General features: G+C 39.8%; 1 protein-coding gene across 1 annotated transcript; it reads left to right on the forward strand.

The window, feature by feature from the left end:
* The first annotated feature begins 2,110 nt into the window (after positions 1–2,110).
* Positions 2,111–27,917, forward strand: olfm3a (olfactomedin 3a). Its single transcript, XM_026180760.1, has 6 exons — positions 2,111–2,364; positions 20,447–20,590; positions 20,985–21,140; positions 21,962–22,181; positions 25,903–26,009; positions 26,274–27,917. The coding sequence occupies exons 1-6, from the start codon at positions 2,245–2,247 to the stop codon at positions 26,949–26,951; spliced, it is 1,425 nt and encodes a 474-aa protein (XP_026036545.1). The 5' UTR covers positions 2,111–2,244; the 3' UTR covers positions 26,952–27,917.

Consider the following 27,917-nt stretch of genomic DNA (forward strand, 5'->3'; position numbering starts at 1 on the left):
TGCATCTGCTATTTCCTCCCCTAAAGTTTAGTATATCATATAAATGCATGAGGTGGGAGAAAAACACCTTCTTAGGCCGGAAAAGCTATTTTGCATCAAGTAGATATACTCTTTTAGCAAAGTCTGAGCCACAGTCTTACAGCCAACACAATACATATCTATTCCAGCATGATTTTTTATACATATATTTTAAGTGTGTGAGTCCCAGCTCTCAAGTATGATACCTGAACCAAAAGAACAGAAGTAGACAGTATGGACCAATACTAAGCTTCTCTTTATATATAAAAATAATTTGCATTATTATTTGTCCTGATGGCATTTAGGTAACCAGTATGGAGACATACTGGTGATACTGGTTAGTACTCATAAACAAATTCTCTGATGTTAGGTAAAATGAGTGTTTCAAAAAACTGTTTCTCTTTCTTTTTTTTTTCTTTTTTTCTCAAAAAAAAAACTGTTTCTCTTAAAACACTGTTTCAAGTCAAATTAAATGGGTATTTTCTCATTGAAATCGCTCTTGCTCAAGAGCTATTTTCTAGTAAATCTCCCATTTTACTTTTCTAGTAAAGTGGGAATTTGTTATTTGAACATACAGTTATGTGAAAAAGAAAGTTTTCACAGGAGTTTTATGCATTATTGTGAAAAAGTAAATGCACCCTTGCTCTTTCCATAGTAATTAAAAGTCGCATCAAGTTGCAACCAGGTTCTGTTAATTAAATGCATTTGATTATTTGATCATCAGCAAGTGTGAGCACCTTTTGTTCGTTGGTCTGGAGCATGGAGTGTGTTAAAACAACACCACAATGTTCCCAGGAGTGGACATGCCAGCAATTCTAGCCCAAAGTCAGACCGTGTAGTGTTCTAAATTCAAGAGCTACAGCTCAGATGCTACAGGCATCAGTTAGCATGTTAAACATTAAAGATCATGACAAAAATATTAGAAAAAGACTGAATGGCTTGCTTAGGAGGGTTTCCATGTGAAAGCTTCTTCTTTCTAACAAGAGGATTGTAGGTTTGCAAAGTTACATCTGAACAACCCACAAAAGAATGACCTTTGGACAGACCAGACCAAAGCAGAGATGTTTAGCCGTAATGCATAGCACCATAATTACATATTACACAAACACCCAGCACCAAGTGCCACACACCAGGTAAAGGGTTGATCATTTGGGTGTGTTTTTGCAGCTGCAGGACCCAGGTACTCTGCAGCCATTGAGTTGACCAGAAACTTCTTTTTATGTCAAAGTATTCTAGTGTCAAATGTGAAGCCATCTGTCCAACAGCTAAAGCTTAGCCCAAATTGGGTCATGCTACAGGAAAATGATTCCAAGCACAGTATCTACACAAAAATGGCTGCAAAGGAGAACTGAGGTGCTGCAATGTCCCAATGCTCAATAATGTTGTAAAGAACAGTGGACCAAAATTCCCCCACAATGATGATATAGACAATGATTACTTAAAGCTGTTGTTGCTATGAGTGATTCTAAATCATGGGGTGTACTTAGATTCTCACAGGACTTCACGGAGTCCAGTAAAAACTTTCTTTTTCACTCATAATCCTCCATCCACTATATCCACAGATCTCTAGCTGAACCACATGTGTACAGATTCAGTGCACTGTATCTGAAATATTTAGATATTCAACATGGACAGATTTCTCCATTTACTGTTAAAGCTTCTCTCTCTGTCTCATCAGTTCAGTCGTGCATCTGCACTGCTTTCCTCAGCTTTTTATTTTTATTTAATTTCGCGTTTTTCCTTTCAACAAGTGCGCTGTGCACCACAACTGCATTTCCATATATATTTCCTACTGAACAATCATTCCCCCATCATTACTAAACTGATAAACCATTATCTCTTCAGCATTCGGATAATGATCTCACACCTGAAACCTCCTGTCCCACAATGGCCTCATTAGCCATTTAAGACATTATCTGCGTGAAGGTTGTGTAAATGAAAAATCTGGTCGCTTTTCACAAGGCATTCAGCACAGGCAGATAGATAGAAGTGCAGTCACATGGTTGGAGCGCCTCCCCTGCAGCTTGCTGGAACTGAAATATTTGAATATTTCCCCCTGTCTCAAAACTTTTTTTTTTCCTCGGCACTGCCCTCAGTCGGAGCGCTGTGTGTGATGTCGCTGAACGCGTGGTTGCAGTGCCGCGGTCGGAGCGCTCTCTCTGCGGTTCCACAGCAATAAAAAAAAGAAAGAAAAACGCGTGAGGTGAACAAAAGGACAGGAGCTCCATGATAAAGGACTGTATCTTGGAGAAAAGTGGCTGGCCGGAGCCCGTCAGCATGCGGGTCCTGTTGAGCGTCCTGTACCCGGTCCTTTCCCTCACCATCTTCGGATTGTATCCCTCTATGGTGAGTTTGATTTTTTGACACTTGTTCCGTTACAGAGCGAGGATGTCGTTTTCCGCGCACTAGCCTGCTAAGGGGTGAGGATGCACAACCTGTAGTTTCTCCACAGTAACGCTCGCACTGATAGATGCCACAGTTTGTTCTACGATGGTATGCCCAACTTCGCTCTAAAGTCGCAGTGCTTTAACGGGATTTAATGAGGTTCACGAATGTGCAGGAAGTACAGCACGTCGGTTTGGGTTTGGTGCGCATAGCTGCCCTTATTTCCATGAAAACTTTGAATAAATATAATGCCTGGAGCCATTCTCTAAAATGTAAACTGAAGCCGTCCCACATTTTTTCTAAATGCAGTGCTAGTTAGTAGAAAATGCGTATGGCTTATTACCAAATACACCGTGCGTTCTTTTCTTTCTTTTTTTAAATTCACCTGGGTCTGTTTTCCCAATAAGCCAAAAAAACGGCCACTTAGTTAATTTGTTCAATTTCTTTATGAAAATAAAAGGAAATCATTCTTTTGTGAATAATACATTTTGGTTCGTCACCCATCTTGGCCACTTGTGGATGTCATTTCGTTTGAAAGCTGAACAGGTTGTAATGCAGTTGTGAGAGAAGGTGCACAGCATTTCACCGTAAGCTATGGGCTGTTTCCTGTCTAATAGATGTGAAGCTTCAGCCCTAAGCCACCATCCGTGCCCTATATGGTGAATACTTCAGCAGCAAAATCTTCCACAAAGGAGCGTCTCGCTCTTTTGTCAGTGACGCTGTTTCTGTCAGGATTTGTTGGTTTGTCTTTGCGTTTAACCTTCAGAAAATTGGAGGAAAGTAGAATTTCAAGTGTAGTTTTTTTGCTCAAAAATTCAAGTCTGAAGCTCAGTTTATCGAGCTCAAGGTTTTCTGTGGAGCTGTCCACTCTGTGGTGCTGAAACTGTGGTTCTTCCCAACTGGAAAACCAGAAAATCGACTTCATCCAACATTTGTATGCAGTTTCCAAAAGCGCAATAAGAACACTCTATGCTTTATTCATAGGGGTGAGTTCCTTGATCCTTTACTAGTCTTGGAACAATTAGGTGATTAATCAATTAGCGCACAGACAGAAAATGAATAGGTGGCAGTTTTTTTAATGAGTTCATTCTTTATGTCATCAAGATGACAGTGTCTCCTGCATATACGTCCTCAAAATACTGCCTCATTTTTCTCCTTCACATGATTTCATGATTCCTCTGTTCTTCATCTCTAACTTTTATCTGTATACTTTATAAGTTAATCAGTTGATTAGCTCATCCCTGCTATATACTGCATATGTTTTCATTATTTCATCACTAGTGAACTCTGTAAATCTGCTCGTTGGTATTCTCTCTATATTTTAGACGTTTTTTCTGCAAAGGCAGTTGTGGTTTCCTCTGACTATCATTCAGTTCGCTCTCTATCTTTTATCTCTTTGTGATTAAATCGATGAATACACCGTTGCCATTGAGGAGATATTGTGCTTGATCAAGAGCTGCATGCAAATTGCTTGCATGGCCCCAAAGGCCTTTCAGCTTCAGTGTTTAAAAATGATCTGGAAAGGGAAACCTTTTATGGTATTACACTAAGCTGGAAATTATTAAGCTGTCACTCACATGCTTTCAGACCTTATACATAATGCTTTCTTCAGTGTAGTAAGTGGTGGCAGCTGTTACTTCTTGGCATTTAAGTTTATTTGTTCATTCTGCCTTCATTACCCCTCAAATGTTCAGTTGGGCAACTTGAAAATAACCTTTTACAAACCAGACCTTGGACAAAGAGGCTAGAACTAAGGCTAATGGTATGAATTTTCCTTTGTGGCACAATCTGGTTTGGCAGATATTACCTCTGCAGTGTAGACAATGGATCCCTAAAGAGCTTTTGTGAGAAAATGAAATATTTGCATAGTGTAGTTTTCCCTTATGGTCTGTGCCAGCCGGGTAATTACACAGTGGCTGCTAACGGCACAGTGTTACTCTCATTATGATCAAAATGATGACTGGGATTTGTGTTTTATGATTACACGTGATAGTCTGCACCCAGAGGACGTATCGATTGAAGAAGAACGAGAGACGTAATTGACCTGAAGAGTCTGACATCAGTCCTGATACCAAAAATTAAACTGCCCACTTCAAATTCAACACCCATATCTTTCCTCATAGTCCAAGCTAATAGCAGCAATTTTGTCTATAAATAATCACACAGTGCTTTTATGTAAGGTGTTACGTGTTAACATGTTTTAGCGAGTGCTTAACACGATAGGCTTTTTTTTTCATGGCGAGGCTTAAAGTAATCAATGACTGACATGTCTTTTGCGACAAAAGGGGCAATGCTGTTTCCTGTGGAAAGTTTTTTCTTGGTGAGACAAAAACAGCAAATCCCTGTCAGTTTCCTTAGAATAATTAATTCTTCTTTGGATATAAATGACAAATGATGTGCACGACTGCACAAAACATAACTGGTGTGAATAATGTGAATTTTTCTGGGGATTTTGTTACAACACCAGTGGGATGGAGCTTTGTGTAGGCACTTGCCCTCTCTGGTAGCCATTGTGAGTAGGTGGCAGGCAGGAGTACACAACCTGCAGGAACGCACACACACACACACACACACACACACACACACACACACACACACACACACACACACACACACACACACACACACACAGAGTCCAAATAGTCCCTTTTATTAATATAAATGCCAGGTTTGTCAGTTTACAGAGATGCTGTTTTCAGCCTCAGTTTTGGCTGAAATGTTTCAGGTCACTTAATCAGGTTTTGATCACATATGAATAATATGAAATGAAAAATGATCATGGGTGCATGGGAGAGCATACTGTGACTGATCCAACACTGATCATTAATCATCTTAAACACAGAAAGGCATTTATGTAGCTATTGTTTTGCGGGGCTGAAGGAGGCTATCTGTCAGGAACTGATGTTGTCTCTTGCTTGTTTGAAATCAGTTTTTCAGCTTGGATTAGCATTTATATGGATGATACACTCCGGGAAATTTGTTGAGCACAGATGCCATATCAAAAGATGAGAGGTGCCATAGGCACACACCTACTCATATCCACACAGTGGTTAAACAATGGAGGTTTTACACTTCACATGACTATTTCCACCAGGAGCTAAATTAAAAATGACATCTTCTAACTATGTGTCAACATAAACCAACCAAACTGTTAGCCACAAGTCGGCACGCAAAGTCATTAGTCTGATGCTGCTTGTTTCATGATGGAAGCAGGAAGGAGGTTGTCAGGGCTCTTGGACTGGAAATAAAGAAAGCAAGTCACCGATGATGGATGGGGACAGTTTGTGCAAACAGCAGGATAAATATGAGGCACTTTTTGGACTAAGAGATGTTAGACCCTTTGAGTCACTGAGAGGTTGTAATGACTTTTCTGTCAGTTTTTAAAAAAAAATAAATAGTTTTGTACCTGTCTGTTGAGAAGTATGTGGCAGGCTGACGGAAGAATTCAGTTGACCTTGTGTTTGTAGCGGTTGAATTCATCCTTTTGTTTAGCAGCACGGTGTCTAAATACAGACAACTATAGACACCCACAAACAAGCCCTGAAGAAGTTTTTACTTTTGCACCTTTGCTTCTCCCTTTTCTGGCGACTGGCCATCATATTCACTCAAAAACAGATACTTACCAAGAGATTGCAGTTATGTGGGCAATTATCAATCGCTTAAAGTTTCCATCTTTTTTTATATAGGTGATGATTATAACTCTTGAAGTGACATTTCCTCGTTTTATTTTACTTGTAGTTTTTTTCCCCTCTCATCTGAGTGACTGCAGCTTAGTTAATAATAAGTCTAAGCATAATTACAGGAGTTGAAACATGATGTTGAAACTACCAGGGGCATAGTTACAGCCCTCTCACTGTTCCCCTTTTGATTACTATAATTACAGCCCAAGCGGTCTGTATATCAGCTGCATATTACTGGATAAGAGCTGAAAGGCTTAACATGAGAGGACTGGAAGACCTTTTTAGCCTGGAAAAATGGATCTTATACTTTCAGAGGTATTTAGAGCCAGATAAAGACAATAATTCCTGATGTCTTACTTAGATGCTGACAAACTGGAGCAGAGTTGAGTTTTTAGACTGATGTCAATAATTTAAATAGTCATTAGAGTCAAAGTAAACATGCATCAGAATGCATGAATTTCTTTCTAAGCGGTGTTTACCAGATGTGTTTCTAAAATGGGCCAATAATAGGATTGTTCTTAGTAGAGATAGGCATGTCTCCAAAAAGAACATTTTTGAAAGAGCAGGTTTGAAAGGTTGCCTCTGAACAAACCACAAGATATTTCAAAAGACATTTGGAACAACATCCTTGGGCAGAAAAGAGCAAAGTGGAGATGTTTTAATGTGCACCACCTCATACCAGCTGTCAAGCACCGTGGTGGAGGGGTAATGATTTGATGAGAATCTGGGCATATTGCAGTCGGTGACTAAGCCTTGAACTCCTCTGTATACCAGAATACCAATGCTACAGCCAACTGTGAGGCCATCTGTGACAGTTAAGGCGTGATCTAGAGTGGGTCTTGGAGGAAGACAGTGATCCCAAGCACAGCAGCAAAAATCCAACAGCATGGCTGAAAAAGAGAAGAATCAAAGTGTTGCAATGACCCAGTCAAAGTCCAAACCTCAACCAAACTGAAATGCTATGGTGGGACCTCGAGAGAGCTATGTGCAAACAAAAGCCCTTAAACCTCAATGAACTCAAGCATCCATCCATTCGCTTCCGCTTATCCTTTTCAGGATCGCAGAGGATGCTGGAGCCTATCCCAGCTGTCATAGGGCGAGAGGCGGGGTACACCCTGGACAGGTCGCCAGTCTGTCGCAGGGCCAACACACAGAGACAGACAACCATTCGCTCTCACATTCACTTCCACTTTCACACCTATGGGCAATTTAGGTTGATCAATTAACCTAACCCCACTAATTGCATGTCTTTGGACTGTGGGAGGAAGCCAGACTCAAGCACTCAAGCAATGCTGTAAAAAAAAAAAAACAGTCACAACAATCACTTTTAGTTTTTGCTGTTACGTTTAACAGGGTTCTACTAGCTTTTGAGTCAGGGCTTTATTTGGCTTAATATGTTTTCATATGACTGTTGCCTGCTACAACACAGCTGAAACTTTCATGGACCTCAAATGTGCATCATTATAAAGCCACTCATGTGCTTTACTGTCAGTGTTTATTTAATACACTTGTTCACAAGCGTTTTGCCCAGTACATAGGCACTGGAGCAGGAGGAATAAATGTGCCGTGAAATTGGTCTTTATATTTTTGGAACTTGAACTTGAACGGGTGCTAATGTTGGAATCCAACTGGGGACCTTTTGCTTTTTAGGTAGAGATGTAAACTACCTTACAGCCTTTTGTTCAAAGTGCAAAAGAGCTGCAAGATCAGTAACATTACAACAATGAATCTGTACATTCTTTAGTACTGAACAGAAAAGATAACAATCGTTTAAAAGGTATTTCCCCATTCATCAGGTATACGAGTTTGCTCTTGGTGCAGATGCTGTAACATCTAGAATCCAGAATGATGACTCCTTATGCACGAATGGGTCACACAGCAGGTTTCTGTAGTTGCTGTGGTGGTTTGAGTGCAGTTCCAGCTCCAGCATCAAAGATGGAGAAGTGAGGGTCACCGTTGAAGCCTCTAGGTGCCACCTTGTCTTCTGTGTATCAGAGGATTCCTTTCATGGGTTCCTCAGCAGCAGCCTCAGCAGCATTCTTAATGTTGCTGTACTTAGCGGGCTTTTCCAGATAGTGTGGTTGATGACAGACCCTTTGGGAAAAGATACATGGGAATTCATATCAGTCAGTTAACATTCAGCTTGTAGATAACCTTGCCAACAGCTTTGGTGGCTTCAGTGGAGGTGAGAATGATTTTATCGGAGACCGTCTCTCTGTATTTTACCAGATGAAGTTAAATTCCAAGCCTGATTCAGCATGTTTGTTATAGTCTGCAACCAATGTTGTGCATGTAACTGATAACAGATGTTGTAGAGCGCATTACAGCAGACAGGCACACAATCAGTGTTACATGCTTGCTCTTATAATATAATTCCAGAAACTCTTCAATATCAGTGACTGATCTTAGTACAGTTCAGTGTACTCATTTTTAACATGCAACAAAATACAGAGTTTAACAGGTTACGCTATAATAGGACAAAGATTGTTTAGGGTTAAGGTTAAGCAAAGAGTCATTTGAATTAATTGTGTACAAAATAGATCAGTACAAGTCCAAAGTCTGAAGTTTAACCATCAGGTATTGCTTTTTTTCTTCAAAATCATTTCTTTCTTCTTCCACTCGTCAGCACACACACCCAGCTTTCATAAGAGAGAATCTCACCAATTCCTTCAATGGCAGTGGCCTCAGACAACCTTAAAGAGTTTAAAAAGTATTTACCAAGCTACATACTGCTATACACTGGCAGTACTGTCCATATCTATATATGCTGCTTTATTGGAGCCAACTAGTATAAGCATATTCCCAAAAAGTTGTTAAGAGACATTTTAAGGAACTCATTAACTGAAGTAGAAATGTTGGAGTTCAGTTTAAGGAAAGTAGTTAGAGCAAATAAATTGCAACACAACTTCAAAGAACCGCCTGAAATGCACTGAACATACTAATATGATGGTTTTTGTGGGTAAAAGGCAGTTTTTAGACTTCGTGCTCTCTTGCTTTTACATCAGGATTTGGACCAGAGGCGGACATTTCTCTTCCCAAGGGGTCACATGAGAAACTGGGAGTGTTATGATGGGCTGCATCAATAAGCTGAACTCAGTTCTGCTCAATGTTAATTTTATCTCTTTATAAACAGTTACTGGTGAGAGTAGATGTTACAATAAGCAAATAAAAATATGAACTAAGCAAAATGTTCAAAATTTTGAAGACTTTTAACTTTATCCAGTGTGCTATTGCTATAGTTCTTGTAGTTTAATTACTTCATCTGCTGTTTTTCAGTTCCCTTTCCTTTGTTACTGAGTAAAATACAGTCTTTTTTGGGACTGAAAAGTTCATTGTCTGAACAATATCTGCCTTCCATTCTGCATCTGAGAGCTCTGGAAATCCATAATTTCTTTCTCACAAAACTGAGGTCCTATGCTCTTTTTAGTACTTTGCCCATCCTGAGCTACCTGACAGATATGTGGTGGCCTATGTCACCATGTTCAATCTCGTAGTGCAACAAAGTATTTGTGATTCTCTTGCCCTGATTAAGTTAATTTGTTAACATCAGCGACATGCACGACACATCCTGGTGTATAATAGAATTAAACAATACCAATTTCAGGGTTCACTTCAGTCCTTTTATCTTCTATTGTATCTGCTTCAAAAGTCCTACATTTTCCAGTCAGATTCAGACACCCAGCAGTTGTAAAACCTACTAGTTTGTCCCATTTCAGCCCAAGCCTGTCCATGCATGCAGTTGAACAAATTACTCCCTGTCCTATTCTCTTTCACTGATCACACTGCTGCTAGCTCTTCCTAAAATCAAATGTTTTATTCTCCTATGTACGAAGATGAGTAACTGGGTTGTGTAATGGACACTACATCACAGCTTTCATCCAGAGACGAGAAGAAAAAGACAACATTTTCAGCTAAAGCTCCTTGGACCACCTTGTTACGCTTTGCCTGGAGAGGCAAATACATTAGAAATTCTTCTTTTTTTTCTATTAGCACATCAGAGTCCACCAAATACTCTTTGATAAATTGACCGCTACATCCCTGCAGTGCAAAGCTTGGTAAAAAAAAAAAAATAGTGCTTGCTGCTTTTACAGTTTTGCTAGCAAAGATTCAGATCTCTATTTTTGCTCTACATTATTGGTCAACTTATTCTGCTTCTCTGTCTTTAGTCTTGTAATGGAGATCCAGATTGTAAAATCCTTAAACACACAATCACACAGCGTTACCTCTTGCTTCTTTGAGTGAGTACTTAGGCCAGTGTTTCTCAACCACTATCACATAGGTGTGCCATAAGAAATGATCAGGTGTGCCGATGAAGATTGTCTGGTTCCAGCGGTTAGTACTCTAAGCGACCAGTGTGGGTAGCGGGAGAACAATTACATTCTCTACCACTAGAGGGCAGTACAACTACCTGCTCTAATTCAAGGGGATGCCAACTGCCACTAAAACAGAAGAAGAAGAAGAAGAAGAAGACGATATTACATAATTGTCATCCTGTGAGTGAGAAAATACATTATAGCAATAGATAAATATTTGAGAAGAAAAATTAGTCAATATGACCTGGATGACCTGGAAGAAAATTCCGACCCAGATGAAGGCCCGAGCTTGAGTAGTGGTCAGCAGAAAGCAAAAAAGGTACACTGGGGACAAACCGAGCCAATTCCGCTATGCCTGGTGCACGTGGTTTATCAGTATGCTTTTTGTGACATTTTTGTTTGGTGGTGTGTTTTACAAAAAAAGCAGAAAAAAATAGTAAAGCATGTTATTGTTTTGATAAATATGCAAAATTACAGTTATTTGCTTGCATTCCTGATCAGAACCATTTGGGTTAGTGGTTGAATATTAAGCTTGATTAATTTCTGACTTTTTACAGGAATCCAGTGTGGCTGCTCAAATGTTGGTATGAAAACGTAGTTCAGTGAATTCACTTTTTTGTACGTTTTAAATATATTTCAAAATGATTTGAAATCATATAAATTTCTAAAGCACAGTATGGCGAGCTCTCACCTTCAAAATAAAAGCAACATAACCATATTGTGATTGGGATTTTCCACAAAACTGCAAATAACAGTATAGGCATTCTCTGATGGGGAGTTTTTAAAAGAGTGTTTGTTGACTGAAATGGGACAAACTGCTTGATGTATACTTATTTACATTTTAATCCTAATTTTCCTGACTACACACCGACTGGTTATGGAGAATCAGAAGACCAGATGTGGTCTAGGGGCTGCACAGCACCCAGGTCTAAATTTGTACTAGAAGAATCTGTGTTGTAGCTTCAGCATCCTACCCATCCTACTGACACCACCACCACCGTAGAGCATAATTAGGAGGCGAGAATTCAAAGGGTACTAAAGAGCAAGAATTCGTAAAATGTGACCATCTACAGATTCTGTGACATTAATATGGCAGCAGTGTCCTTTTTCAAAGATTCAACCTTCTTATGTAATACTAATGAGCATGCTCTCATTTTTACCCTTAGAAGCTGCCAAGACATGTAATTGCTAATGACACAGATTTGATTTGAACATCAATTAAATGGAGATTCTTTTTGTGGCAGACTGCTTTACAAGATTTACTACACATTAACTTTAAAATAATCCTCGTTGGGTCCTGAGACTGGATGTGAGTGGCATTTCAAAAAGGCTCCATAGCTTTAGCTCTTATGAATCAGCTGAATGTGGACACTCCTGACAAAGACCGAAAGAACAAAGATTCTAGTCTTGGCACCCAGCATCCGCATGCTTTTCTCAGCGTATCCCAAAATAAATTTACATGGGAGATCTCCTTAGTATTCTGCTTGTGTATGCATGTGCCATTCACAGTGGCCTGAAGCTGTCCACTGGCCTTACTTCACTGATAATGTTTGATGACCGTTTCATTATCATCCTCCGTGGTGCCTATGACTGACATGTCATCATATTCAGTAAGAAGACTCATCGAAGTACCCCCCCGGAGAAGAAGCACAGGCGTGTGAACAAGATAATGCTGTGGTTCATTCAGAGACTGTCTAGGGCAAAATGTGCAGAGCGCCTGCAAAATTATCTATTCAATCGTCTCTTCACTGGGGTCAGAAAAGGCAAGAAGGTAGCACGCCTCTAGAAAAAATAATCTCGCTGCCTTTCACTATAGTCACATCTGAGAGAAAAGATGGCTTTTGCTTTTTGCTGCGTCTTCTTTTCCTCCCTTTTTTACTCCACAGTATGCGGCATCTCTTTGTCACTATCTTTCCGAAACCCTTTTTTGGTTTTAGGATTATTGCTGCTCTTTCTCCTGTGTTTTGGGGCGTCACCATTTGTCAGCGCTGTTTTGGATGTCTGCATTAGACTGCTTACAGACTGCACATGCAAGTTCATCTTCCCGTGCCATTAGAGTTAAAATGTTAAGTCATTTAAGCCGTATGATCATCAGTTACAGCACCGACATGCGCATTCCACTCCACTTGCCTCCAATACCCTGGTGGCTTTTTGTTTGGACAGGCTGATAGATGACTGGAGAGATAGCATCTGTTTAGGTCTCTGTCTTGTCGCAGGCAGAACGGCAGCCTTATTGTGATATGAGATTTAGCTTTGCCGGTATCACTGGCAGCTAGATTTGTTTCTATACATATTTACGGGTCTTTTAATGTCACACAATGCCAGCTTTAATCTGAGTTTAAAGACAGGAAATGCAAAGAATATGGGAAACTTTTCAAACATGTATGTTTGCCGTAACTTCGTGGAATTCAAATGTTCGACAACATAATGGACAAAGACGAGCTATAGTGACAACTAGTAAAGTTAAGGTGTGTGACAGTGAAGGGATTTCCAGTCTGTCACCTTCTTCTGTCAAGACTTCACACTGTGGAGATGGAAGTGCCACTTCAGACATTACCATCTGAGAATGAACCTCATATAGTCATAACTCCATATTTTACAGTACTGTGACAAACAAGTGATGACAGCTTATCAGAATTAGACTATTTGTGGCTTTTCTGCAGCTCTGACTGATACTGTTGAGGGAGTCAGTTACCTTGCTATTAATCTGTATTTATAACGCATTGATTTCTGCTGCTGTCAATGACAAGCTTTTAATTTTTTCAGCCCCAGCATCTCACCTGGTTTATTCCTCTGAGGGGTTGCTCACAGACTCATACTGCTAGAGCGTAGCAAATAGAATAAGCCATCATGAAAATGGCTAAAGAAATTATATCAAGAGACCAAAGCGATACACAGCAGGGGGAAGGGGGGTTCATTTAGTGCAGACAGTCAGCTATGGTATATAGACTTGCTGTGAATCTTGGCAGCGGCTAATACAGATCTACTCAGCACTGAACAAAATCATTCCGCTGCTAGAGCCCAGCTAGTTTTGCACACAAGGGTGCACTTGAAAAAGAGCTACAGTATCCTCTATCAAGTTATACCTGCTGTGACTTTATAGAAATGCTTGCAAAGAAAAAAAAAGTCCAGAATTCAACGTGCAAATTTATCCGGATAAACTGATCACAACTCACAAACAAGGGGAAAAATTTTTTAAATGCAAAAGAAAAGTGCAAGAGGGCAGAGACCAGATCAGGACAGAAATGCAATCATTAATGGAAGTGATTGAAATCTAATGACTCTAGCTAAGTCTCCCAAATCTTTTGAATTAAAAAGGTTAATGAAGAAACAGTTAAAGGCAAATGAGTAGTAGCCAAGGTGGAGGTTCAGTTAGGTGTGAAGCTGGCAGAATGTATGATTACACTATTCATGGTTATACCAACTAAACTCAAGATGAACTCTGTTAAGATGGAATCAGTTTTGCTCAAAATTATTTGATCTCTTTAAGTTTATTGGTCCAACCACAACAGTCCCAGTTTCCCATATGGCACTTGTTCATCCATGACTTGATATATTTACAGCACAAAGGGAGCAAGACAGAAACATTCACAGACAATGCAGAAAATACTTCAAGTAAGACAGGACTATCTACACTGAAGGCTAAATTGAGAAGAGGATATGGGGAATGCAATCAATAAAGTCCAACAGGGAGGTGTGTGGATCTGTCAGTTACCCATATACAGGGGTTAAGGTTAGAGGGTTAGGGAAAAGTGTGGACCGGCTCTCTATTTAAAGGGAATTTCTGATTCCAAGGGGTGTTCTTCCTTGGCAGGCCATGCAGAAACTGGTTAAAGCCAGTGCTAAGGTGAGTCTACCTCTGACAGTCTACCTCTGGATGCTGACCCCGCTAATCTTTTGGCGAAACTCTCCCAGAGTAGCCTTGCTGGTGAAGTCCAATGCATCAGTTCCTCTCCATGGCTGCAGCTCAGGAGGTAGAGCAGCTCTTTCACTATTTGACAGGTTGATAGTTCAATCCCTGGCTGCTCCAGTCTGCATCCTAGATCCTTGCACAATACTGAACTTCTACTGCTCTCTGTTATGTGTATCAGGGTATGAATGTTAGGAAGCAAGTACTTGGGCATTGAAAAAACTGCTTGCATAAATGGGGGGCAATGAAGTATGTTGTATTGAGTGCTTTTTGTAGGATAGAAACGCACAATACTATATGAGAACCAGTGTATTTGGCTAGCTTATTACTTTAGTGGCCAGGAAAAGAATAAGCCCCAGGGATCTGTTTCTTTTTAAAGGGAATCTATAAAGACCATTGAAGATATGTCATAATTATTTGGAATCATTTAACCTTAAAGGGTATCCAAAAGCAAAATGCAAGAGAATACTAAATATTAAAGGAAAACAGGGAGCATTAAACTAGTACTCAAGCAAAAAGTCACAAATGCTAAAAATGAATGGGGAACTCGTTATAAAGACAAAACAGAAGAGAAGCACGTAAAACCAGTCTAACGTAACCTTCGTAATCATAAAGTAATCAAGCAGGAAATAAACAAAAGATAACTGACACCAGAGGCTAACCTAAGAGTGATAACAGACAGTGTCGCACAGAAGACACAAACAGACAAACGAGGCCGAGGAAACACAAATAGGGAGATCTCACAAGGCTCGAATGACAACAAGAAGCCAAACAAACATCAGAACTCAATAATTTCACAAGAACTAAGACTCAGAATCACTAAAGTCAAAAATCATCATTAGAATGACAAACTAAAGCAAGAATCAAAATTCTAAAACTATTTGAAACACTAAATCCACAACTGAGAACCAAACAGAAACCCAAAACTCGAATACAGTGTATTAACCAAGAATCCAACAGCAAAGCCCTTGGACCATGAAAGGACAATACAATTACGCATTTCAACATACAAACTTGATTCTGGTGGTGCAAGGCAACAAACAGGCAATTACTTTTTTTCTCTTTGTGATTTCTCGTGAATTCCCCATGAGGTGTAGAACAAACTGTATGCACTAATGTGAGATGTGACTGGAGGTTTGTGTTGAATCATCTCCTTGTTTACTCACTCACTGTTCTGTATATAATGGACACACATTGGTTCACTCAGCAGCGACAAGTAAATTGAGATGTATTAACCATGATTAGTTTATATCATTACTGTTTGCAATTTGGTGGTCGCGTTGAGCTTTTGTAAAGCACAGTGTATTGTACTGAGGTATTTTAGGCAGATGACACTGACCTGCTTTTTCTGTGTATACATTAACCAATTACTATAAATATAAAGAATCATATTAGAAGGTTGTTGACCAGCATATGTTCAGCCTTTACTGAAAGCCTTGTTTTTCTCAAACTCACAAATGTCAGTCCCACAGTAAGAAAAGGGCAGGGGATCATTAACGTAATAACTAAGATTCATAATCTACATTACATTTTAAGAAATCCCACCATTCTTCCATGAGATTGTGAGATGTTTTGTGCTGAAATTATCAAACCATTGTAATTTCACAGCCCCTTGCATGAGCAGCAAGCTTTGTTTCAGCAGAAGATGCAGCTGTTCAGGACCGCTGGGCAAAAATAAATATTGGTAGCAATATAAGTGATAAACAAGCAGTTACAGTAAACTAGTCAATAAACCATAAAAACAACAGACAAAACAATCAACATGAAGCTGGTGAAATGACATCAGTATTGCATGTCATATTATGTGAGGGGTGCCTCCATTCTTTTCCTGTCATCGGCTTATTGCTTGTTGGCCTGATGACGGATCCAGTACTGTAAATGTCACTCTGGAATTCACTAAGACATAAAAGGTTTAGGGGCAAATTCACTGTTCATTCAGGCAGCCTGACACAAGTCCAACAATAAAGAGGACCAGAAGTGAGACTGATTTTGTGGGCGGCAATAAAAGCAACGAAAACAATTCATTCATTACTTAGGTGTTGTGTAATCTTTGAGTCAGTAAATCAAGACCAGCAAACATTGTTTACATCTATGTTGAATGAACACATTTGTAATAAAAGTTAAAATATTACGAGTTTTGATGATTGCTGATCTGACTTGGAGACAGGTACATAGTTGTTAAATGGGTCCAGTAAAGGTTTGTTCTTTCATTTCACTGTGTTATTATGTCATGATGTGTTTTCTGCATTGAAACACTCTTCTACATGTTGTGTTTTAGTGCAGAAACTTCCAAATCTCCCAGGAAGCAGGAAGCTGTAGTAAACAGTCTAAATCTGTCAGTAGACACAATAAAATGTCAAAAGGGGCTTTCTTTCAAATGACATGAACCGAGATTTGCTATTTATTAAGGACTTTCTTTGGATTTGTGAGGTCACTCAGAGAGTAGGAGGCTATAGAGACAGTTTCATATTGAAACATATTATTTAAAAGCTCAGATATTATTGAAAATCCTCAATCTTAGTCACATAGAAAAATAAATGTTTATAACAGGTTTGTTAAAAATTGAGTGCTTTCACAAAATCGTCTGTGCCTATGTTAGCATGTGTCATAGGTTTTTACTCCGGTTTGTTATAAATCATGGGGAAATAACAAACTCTGGGCTTGCTTGCTGGTTTCGACTGTAAACATATTGAAAGCTGGCACAAAATAGTGTCTGTTGGCAACCTAACTCCAGAAATATTGATGACTGCTGTAAATCATCCTTTCAAAAATCCATGAGTCAAACCTTGGCAAAGACACATAGGGAGATCAAGTATGAGAACAACTGCAGGAAACAGTTGTTCTCATACTGTGTCTTGTGTGCGTGTTAAATACTGCATGTGACCACTCATGCAATTCTGCGCTCATGTCTATGATTCCTGCAAGGAGAGCGATACCTCGCTGGATGAGCGGGCAGAGCTTTCGGCTGCTGGATGCTGTTTTGTAAGGATGATAAATGACTGAGCTTTGGTGTGCAGAGCTGTGAAACCCCATGTAGCCTTGGAGCAAGATCTTCTTGTATTTAGTGTTTTGGAGGAAGAATATATCGGAAAATTAGTGTTTGCCTCATCGGCTACACGGCAGCACAAGTAAAACACAATGTCACTGTGCTGAACAAGCTAAAAACATCGTCCCTTATTAATGATACGGCACCCCTGGTGTCGTTGCCCACCTCTCAATTTTAAATACACGTAGACGTTGAGGCCTATCAGGAGGGGCTATGCGCTTACCTGCTGCTCTCTGGCAGGTAGCTCCATGCGCTCCTGGGTTTTAAATGCACCTTAGAACACACATGCATCAACACTACAATGAGCGGGTGGAGGGAGGTTTGGAGTCTTCACACACTCCCATTCTCTGCGGCCTGCTGGAGCGGGGGGGCTGGGAGGAGGAGTTGGCCATCCAACTGGGATCTGGAGTGTGGGGCCTCCCTGCTGCTGCGGAGTCGGGGCGGTCTGCCTCTCCCCACTGCAGGGAAAAGGGTAACACCACCTGGGTCTGGGTGCAGTTCCCCCCTCCAGGGGCAAGGGTACCTAGACCCGGTTTGTAGAGTACGCTTGGGGAGTGTGATCGTGTGTACAGCGTCTCTTTATGTCTGTCTCCACGTTGGTTGAGTGTGGAGTAAGTGCATATGAGAGCATGAGGGTGGGAATGGATGTTTGTATCTGTGTGTGCCTGTATGTCTGTGTCTATATGTCAGGTTGGGTATCAGACGCCACCTCTCTGGGGACATCTCAGGCCCTCCAAGGTATGGAGGCCTATCTCCCCCCACCACCACTTCCCCTGCCGGTGGCAGACGCCCTCAGACATCAGTGCGTTGGTGGTTCTTGGTGTCCGGGGATGGGCGTCCACAGGTGTACACACGGGGGACTCACACACACATACACCCTTTTGGGCTCCTTCCTCAAAGCACACTGTGCACTGTCGATCTTACGTGCTGCACAATAATGTTTATTATTTAGTATTTACTGTTATATTCCCATAAATCATCATGATGTTGTTTATTGTATTGCTCTCGTTTTCTTCTGCTTGTTTTCTTTTTTCTTTCTCAACAGGTGATCCAGGTGATTGATATATGTATTTTTTTCTCAGCTTATTCTGTTGGTTTTTGTTTTTTGCCCTTTATCCCCGTCCCTCTTCTCCGCAGTTTTTCCCCCTCTTCCTTTCTCCCCTTTCTTTTCCTCATTCAAGTCTGTCCCGTATCTAGCAAGTGAAAATAAAAAATAAATAAAATAAACAAATCAAATAGAATCAAATAGACCATCCCAGGCTGGGATGGTCAATTTGGTAAAGTAAATAAAGTAAATCCGTTGGGCATCTTTCTTTGCCTTTAGACAATAATTCTGATGGCAAAAGAACCAAACGGGACAGGCAAAAAAAACCCAACATTTTAATGATACGGCAGTAGCTCGCCAGGTTTAGATATGTACATCGTGTTGGACGTTACTGTAAAAGATTTGTCTTGCATTAGTAGGCAGCTTTAATAAATCAATATTTAGCAATCAATAGTTAAGCATCAGTGAGATGGACTGCACTGCCCTAGTTTTTTAATGTTTTTGCTTTTGCAACTTTTTGCAATTTTCTTTCATTTTTCCTCAGTACATTTTGAATGCCTACCTGTTTATTCCTCATCTCAGCATTTTGTGCTTACTGTACAAAGTACTTCTTTGTCAGCAATGTTCTGTTTTCTTTCCCTTTTTCAGATGTTGTTTACCTACATAACCACCTCTTCAACTCTTCTGTCTATTCATATCCCTCCTCTTCCCATTTTTTTTTCTTCAGATGTCAGATTACAGTGAATGAGAAGGTTTACAAGCACATAAATATTTATATCATTACAAATGCATCTTCTGGCTCCTCTGTCTGTTTGCTTTACTGGAGAGTCAGCTAAATCTCTATAGCTAGAGAGTGCATGGCCCCGAGTCCTATGAATAATTGAAAAAAGGTACTTGAAGCTACGTAAGTTACACACAGTTCAAAGCTGTCAGAGTTTCATAGATGACTTTTAGATCTGTTGTGTTACTTTATTAAGAGTATTTGATTCTGGTCATATATTATGCATTATACTGAGATATTCCCATAGTTTAAACATGATAACATAACAGTTCAGTAAAAACTTACTTAAAAGTTGGGGAATAGTGTCAAAAAATGTATCCACGCAGAGATTAAACAAGAAAAGACCGAAGGGATTGCTGACAAATCGATGTGTTAGAAGCTATTCTGACAGATGTGGTGAAAAGTATTGCACTCAACACAGGTTAATTGACATCCTTGAATTGCCTTATCCAATCATGGCAAGCATGACAGCAGGCTAGTAAGGGCTTAAGTTTCTCCACACATTGATGTTGACGTGTGCACAGGCGCAGGAGCAATACTCTGAATACTGTACTGTGTGTATAGGAACCTTGCAGAATAGAGGCCTTTCTTGACCTTTCCAAAAAAACAGAGTTGCTATGTGTGCTCTAAATGTAAGTTACTAATGTTTAGCAGTTTTATTTACTAGCTTACTGCTACCAATAGTGACCAAACCCAGTATCAAGATTAATTCCAAAGCTAAACAGCATTTCTTTTTGATTTTCAGGTGTTATTAAATTCAGAGTGGATTACTATACTACACACCAGCGTAGCCAACACAAGCTTTAGGTGTGCGACACCTGCTCAGACTGGCCAGACAAACTGCACATCCCCAAAAAATAAAAGTCACAAATCTGATTACTGATATTGGTCCATAAAATCACAGAAAGTGCAAAAGACTGATTTAGCAGCTTTAGTTGATGAAGCAATGGACACATGCCTCTTAAACTACCTCTTGTAAAATTATAAAGTAATATTTAATATTTTTAGGCTTTCTCTCATTCCCTTTCATTCTACAACTACCTGCACTTGATTACAAACTTACATTTCTATAAATGTTCGTAAAAATCAAGCTGAGCGTCACTTCGGGCAAGTCATGTAGTCATGTATCATATACTGCATGGGACATAGGTAGTTACAACAAGTGAAGGATGTCAGACCTTAGTCTATACATATTCCATATATATACTAGAGTATATGTAATATATTATCCATCCTTAGACTCTACATATATTTGTTGGGTCTTACAGACTATCGGTCCAAAGGAGGGCTGGCAGGTGTACAGCTCAGCCCAGGATGCTGATGGGCGCTGCATCTGCACAGTGGTGGCACCAGAACAAAGCCTGTGCTCTAGAGACGCCAAGAGCAGACAGCTCCGCCAGCTACTAGAGAAGGTAAACACACGATTTTACCACACACCTGCACACACACGTTGTTTTATAAAGGATAGGAATAAAGACGTAACAAGTCTCTATAAGCTTTATTTTCCTTTCATCTCCCGATACAAGGTATTTTATTGTGAAATTTAACTGAAGTGGGGTGCTGCTAGGCCTTTCCAGGATTTTTTTTTCTCTTTTCAACAATAGCCCATTACAAATTTCAGGCACACACAGGCTCACCAGGGAAACCCATCAAAGTGCCTTTCAGTTAGCTGCGCTGGCTGGAAAGAAGGAAAGAACAGAAGACGTCATATATTTACTTTACAACCATATCATGGACTGTAGCTAGCGTCTCAGTTTGTGCATTGGAACCCCCGTTCCAGTTTTAACGTGGCTTCTTTTATTCTAGGTGCAGAACATGTCTCAGTCCATTGAGGTGCTGAACCTGCGCACTCAGAGGGATTTCCAGTATGTCATGAAGATGGAAAACCAGATGAAGGGTCTGAGAACCAAGTTCAGACAGATTGAGGATGACAGGAAATCCATCATAGCCAGAAATTTCCAGGTGTTTTATTTTTACCTGGTTAATGTTCAGTGGATCTTTGTGTTTTGTTTTCATTTATGTGAATTAGTTGTTTTTATGCCTTTCTGTACCATGAATCTGTTAAAGTGTAAACAGGCTCAGTATCTTTTCTCATGCAAGTCTTTACATAAGTTCAATCTAACAGTTCTTTTAACTTAATATATTTCAAAGAAGAGAAAACCAAGAAATACTAAGTCATGAAAGGGTTTACTAATTGAGTTAATTGACACTGTGAATAGAAAGCCACTGTTGTCCGAGGCTTAATTTAGTGCAGTTGGCTAATAACTACCCTACAGATTCCCTTGAATTTTCACCATAATAATAAAAATGTATAGCATATTTACCACAAACCCTTCAGAAATCATTCAGAAAGGGTTCAAATCTTAGATTTCTTTTCGCTGCTGTCACTGCCCCGTGTGGATTGTACTGGACAGCTGGTAGGGGAGTAGGATTATTTCTGGTGTGGCAAATTGTCTGACACCAAATGAACTGAAAGATTCGCAACAAGCAGCTGGAAAATCAGAAATTGAGCTGTTGGTTGACCACCAACAAATTCCAATGTCATTGTATCATTGCAAATAGGAAATTGGTCCATTTCCTTGTGTTTAATAGTACTAGATGTCAGTGCTAGCATTACTTTATTCTTTCATGTAAGGCTGACTGTTCTACTACAGTACAATAAAACTCTACCATGGACATTTCCTGACATACAGTAATTTCGTTTCTTCCTAACTTTTGCACCTATCCGCGATCTCCCACCTCTTCCCCTTTGTTTCTCATCTCTGCTGCTGTCATTTCTGTAGGAGCTTAAGGACAAGATGGACGAGCTGAAGCCGTTGATCCCTGTGTTGGAGCAGTATAAGATGGATGCTGCACTCATCTCTCAGTTCAAGGATGAGATCAGAAACCTGTCTGCGGTGTTGACAGGCATACAGGAGGAACTTGGGGCGTATGACTACGATGATCTTTATCAGCGAGTCCTGCGACTAGACAGTCGGCTCCGCAGCTGTATGGGCAAGCTGAGTGAGTAGTGTGCACTGCATTTTGCTGATAGTACAAAAAGTTTGAATTCTTCTTGTTATCACAATAAACTAAAATAAGAAGCCACATGTGTACTGAGAAAACTGTGCTCATCTAAAAATAATACTACTGTGTGTGGTAAAAACAATGGCATTAGTATGTTGTAACAAGTTCACATAGGAGTATTGATGTTATAGGTGTTGCCATTAGGGCTGCCACAAACGATTATTTTGATAGTCGACTAGTCACCGATTATTTTTGCGATTAGTCGACTAATCAGATCATCATCCATTGGACGTACAGCGTACAGCTTATTGCACCAGCAGCATCTGGTCTTATATAACTATCATTAGCTTACAGCTTGAAGTGTTTGTGCTAACTAAAAATAAAGACAAGATGGTAGTTTATTAATTTTTAATGAAATTTGCAGATTGTTTCGGTGAAGTTTAATAAACTCCTTGCTTTCTAAAATATAACAGGACACCAGAGTATATTCTCCAGCGTCTCACACTTCTGATAATCAGCTGTCTGCTTGACAGTTTTAGCTGTGCAAAAACTATAACTTTAATCTCAGCCAAACCGATTTACTCAGGAACAAATAAAATACTAAAAGCCAAACAATAACATTTTTAAGTTATCTAAGTGACTTATATATATGTTTAACCTGACTAGCGAAAGACGGCGGTGGGTTTGAAAACGATTTGCCGGGAGTCCGGTGTTCTCACGGCTCTAGTTAGCCTTGCCCCCGCCTAGCTAACGAGCTAGTGGGTAACAGACGTCTCCGAAAACGTCGGAGTGCTTTTGAAAATATGTGGTGTCTTGATAAACTGAGCAGATATTTGAGGTTTACACAGCTACATTCAAGCCTGAAAATATGTTAAACGTTTATTTTGTGACCCAGAAAGAATAATAAGAGTAAAGTTAAAACTAACTAGCTGCCGCCATTGTTGACAACTGCGCTGGGCTGCGCTATGAATTCTGGGACACAGCTTCTTCTTCTTCGGGGTTTAACGGCAGCTGGCATCCTTGTACATGCAGTGCTGCCATCTTCTGTTTCAGTCCGTTATTACACTCTTAAATCCTACTACCGGTACTCATTCCTGCGTCCTTTGTGATCTTACAAAGCTTCAAACGATGCGTCGACTATTAAATTAGTCGTCGACGATTTTAATAGTCGACATAATCGTGACTAGTCGACTAATCGTGGCAGCCCTAGTTGCCATCATGGTGTACTTGTGAGTAATCCTGCTAAAGAAATTAACCACCTAGGGAAATGCACAGTGCTGTGCTTAAGTCTAGAGCCATCGCTCATTTCTGTGTATGTTGCTAGGACAACAGGAAAATAGTGCAGCAACTTATTCAAACATGTGGAAAACAAAAGTAACTAGTTCTATTTGGTATGACCACCTTCATTTTTCATCACAGTCTGAACTGTCTTAGACAAGTTTTATTGTAACTTCTTTAAGTAGTCTTCTTGAACTAATACTGTTACTGTTTATGAGAAAGACCCGAGATGCAAGCACAGGCTGTGATGCGAGTGAACTTTATTCCAAAAGGTGAAAATGCAAGCAGAAGCAGAGAATGTCCAGGACAGAACTAAGAACACAGCCCATTCTCACTCCTGACGCATAATATACCAACGATTTGTCACATTCCAAGGCGTTCCATGGAAATGCGAAAGGTGACCTTCTGTGTTCCTATGCTACGCGCTGGATTGTGGATGAAATCGAACAGAATGACACTCCCGCAGTAAAACACGTTCCAGCCGTGTAACCCTAACCATAACCTTATCCCTAATCTTAACCACCACATTAATCGTGTTAGATAGTGTTTTCCAAAGTGATTTAAGTAACAGAAACGTAAATGTGTAGATTCATTTCTCTCATGTTTCCTCATTTTTCCGAACTCGTAAAATAGGGACCTGTTGGGTGACCGTAAGCGCAATATACCGATGATTTGTCACCTAGCGTAAAATGTTACGCTTTGGGAGTGAGAACGTGTTGACAGACTGACAGAAATCAGAGACAAGATACTGACAGGGAACAGAGGGAACATACGGGCAGGGATGACTAGACTAGACTAAAGAGAAGAAGCTCAGAACCAAAACCGAAGAACTAGGAAAATTTTACCAGAATACATAACCAGAATAAACAAGAACATAAGATAATGTTAATTAATACAAAACACACAGTTACATTGTGTGTTTTCTTATGCAGACATGCTTTTACAGCAGTTTTAGAATCACTGTCATGTTGAAAAATGAAGCCTTTACCATTTAGATGTTTTCCAGATGGATCAAAATCCAGCATCACTTGCCTGCATCAATGATTGCATCAGTTCTGAAAAAATCCCCAAGACCACTGAAATGCAGCCCAAATGACAGAGCCCCCACGGTGTTTTACAGATAGCTGTACCTCTCTTCTGATCTCCTCCATATATATTGACAACATATTGAACCAAAAATGTGGATTCATCACTCCATCACCTGTTGCGTGAGATTTTCAGTCCAGTTTTTGTGTAACGTGGCATACTGCATTTTCCTTCATTAAGAAAGGCAGTCACTCTTCCACTGAGACCATTGGTGATGAGGCTTCACCAAACAGTAGATGGATCAGCTGAACTGCCAGACGCAACTTGAGGGTTGTATCCTGAAACCCTAGAAAATCAGTGAGGTGCAGGAAATGGACTGAAAATGAGTGGGGGGGAAAAACAGCCAATGTCCAAAGAAAACCTCCCGAAGGCTTTAAGAGAATCTGGATTAAATTGTTCAAGATCACTTAAAAATGACACAAACATCTGGCTCTTTGGAAGCAAAATATATAAAAAATGAGCAGTGGCTTTACACTTGCACACAGTTTCACAAAGTACTTTAATATAATATAATTAATATAACCAAAGCTTCAAAATCTTTGAATGTCCAACTTCAGATACTTTTACTTTTCTTTGCTTATTTCTTGTTACATCTCAGAGTGACAAATGTTGCTCTGAGATATAACAACTGTGAGAAATAAAAAACCTTGTGAATGTCAGTGTGTTTCATCTAGAATTCATGCTGGTGAAAGACATTTTTTAAGGACTGCTGTAATGTTTGGCCTTTAACATTAAATGTTCTAAAATCTCTAACTGAGGGAAGTGAGAGTAATGTGCCATGCCTAATTTCTTCCTAATGGGCCAAAAAGGAAGCACTTTGTGCCTTTAATATCTACAAGCACAGTTTCTCCCGGGAAGTTAAGCTATTAATTAGTGCAGTAGGCAACATTCAAATTACATGGTGACTTTCAGGGATCTGTTTTCTTATGCTTTGAGTGGGGGGGCAAAGTGAACAAGCAGAAGATGGATTTCTTAATATGATGGCAATTTTAATGACACTTGTTCCGTACTTGAAGATCAACCATCCATTACTAATTGTGCTTAAATCAAGCCTGTTATAACTTACCAAAATAACAGGTGGAGGAGGTCTGCATAGAGAAAGAGATGTGTACATTTTTAATCTTCAGATACTCTAAAGAACTGTGCACTAGACATAAGTTGAGTTTCCTTTAGCTACAAACATCAGTTGTGTAATTCTGTTTTAAGTTAAATTAAGCATCTTGCTTCCACTGCTACCTTAGTATGCACGGAGGGCACACTCTGTGGTGGAACAGGCATGAAATTGGCTTCAGAAATCTAGTTAGAGACAAAAAGCACCACAGCACATCTTATCGCTGCATTTCTTTATTAACAGCGTGTGGGAAATTAATGAAAATCACTGGACCTGTTACAATAAAGACATCTGGAACCCGGTTTGGGGCATGGATGACTGATCCTCTCGCATCAACCAGAAACAACAGGGTGAGTTATGAGAGCATGAGGGTGCGATGCATTTAATATCAGCGATGTGCTCTGTTGTTAAAGTGGGCAGAATATCACAGCAATTTAAGAAGAGGCTTGCATTTATAGATGGGGTTTTGATTTATTTATTTATTTTTGGGAGGGGTGATTTTAAAAAGATGTACGATGTGGGTTTTTTTAATAATATCAAGAATGATTCAGATTTGATTTTGTATTGCTGATGGCTGATTCTAACCATCTGTCCTCTCCATCATCTCTTGTTAGGTTTGGTATATGGACAGCTACAGCAATAGCAAGATTGTACGTGAATACAAGACAATGGAAGACTTTGTAGCAGGGGTGGTTTCTCGAACCTACAGCCTCCCCTTTAAATGGGAGGGAACAAATCACATGGTCTACAATGGATCGCTTTATTACAACAAGTACCAGAGCAACATCATTGTCAAGTATAACTTCGAGACGGGCAGCGTGCTGGCCCAGCGAGCTTTGGAATTTGCCGGCTTCTACAACATGTACCCATATACGTGGGGGGGATACTCTGACATCGACGTCATGGCTGATGAACTGGGAATGTGGGTTGTGTACGCAACCAATCAAAATGCTGGAAATGTTGTCATCTCTCAGATCGACCCTGACACTCTGCAGGTCCTAAAGACTTGGACCACCGAATATTCCAAAAGGAACGCAGGTGAATCTTTCATGATCTGCGGGACACTTTATATTACTAATTCTCACCTGTCGGGAGCAAAGGTTTACTACGCTTACTCTACCAAGACTTCAACCTATGAATACATAGACATTCCTTTCCACAACCAGTACTTTCACATCTCCATGCTCGACTACAATGCCAGAGAGAGGGCGCTGTACGCTTGGAATAATGGGCATCAGGTAATATTTAATGTGACCCTTTTTCATGTCATAAAAACTGATGATGATTCTTAAGTGTGATACTTTTCAACTACAACTACAGCACCATCGTTTGTGATACAAGGACCTCCTTATTGACCATGTTTTCTTCTATTTGAAATGGACTGTGGTTTCTTTACTTCGCATTACTTGAACTTTTCTAATTTTTGCCTCTGGATTCTTGGCTGACTTGAGCATGGACTTTAATGCTTTACTGAAAAACATGCTATACAGTTTATACACATTTCCGTTGCTGCTGATCAGACTAGTATGCCTTATTTGCTAAGTGTCAGGTCTGCCAGCACAAGACGCTTTTGCATGAATGTTAACATTTTGTCCACAGTGATTTGCTATGACATGACTGTGTTTTGTTGCAAAATTGTTACTTGCTTTACATACAGTGTTTGCTTTCTTTGTCTTATTAAAATTCTATTTAAAAGTATTTAAACCTTGAAAGTAACGTATTAATGATTGTAAAATGTAGTTGCCATTCTTTTAAAGATGGCCCTGTAAGATATTATTGTTATGTATGTCTCTGTGGAAGAACATTTGTAGTTTTTATAAAACCAAAACCATGAGACGATATCGGCGCATTTTCATTAAAACGAATTATTGTACATTTCATTCAAATTATTTTGTCTGCTAAAAATGAATATCGCCCCTGATCTGATGAAGAAGCAGTCAGCACCCTAGTCTAGTCATTCGGCTTATTCCAATCAGGAAACGATGCATCCCACAGTGGAAGCCATTTGCCTTGTTTGGTTTGTGTCCATCATAGGCATGCAGTATTCATATTAGCATATGAGCACTCATCTAAAAGAGTTTGAGGTATGCTGCAGATGACTCTCCCTTTTGAAACCCAACCTGTATCATCTTAAACAGGACAATTTGATCAAATGACTTCTCCTAAAAGGTGATGGAAAAATAGAAGTATAGTACTGCACACAAGTCTTAACCTTCCTGCCTTCTTGGGACCTTTTTGTGCCACTGCTATGTGTTAAA

The sequence above is a fragment of the Astatotilapia calliptera genome, chromosome 9 (assembly GCF_900246225.1).
Source record: "Astatotilapia calliptera chromosome 9, fAstCal1.2, whole genome shotgun sequence".
NCBI lineage: Eukaryota > Metazoa > Chordata > Actinopteri > Cichliformes > Cichlidae > Astatotilapia > Astatotilapia calliptera.

Bases quoted from the DNA above. Each gene is read 5' to 3' on its own strand.
- olfm3a (XM_026180760.1), top strand. From the start codon at position 2,245: ATGATAAAGGACTGTATCTTGGAGAAAAGTGGCTGGCCGGAGCCCGTC. The intron at 21,141-21,961 runs GTGTTTTATTTT...TCATTTCTGTAG, and splicing joins TCATAGCCAGAAATTTCCAG to GAGCTTAAGGACAAGATGGA. The intron at 26,010-26,273 runs GTGAGTTATGAG...ATCTCTTGTTAG, and splicing joins CATCAACCAGAAACAACAGG to GTTTGGTATATGGACAGCTA.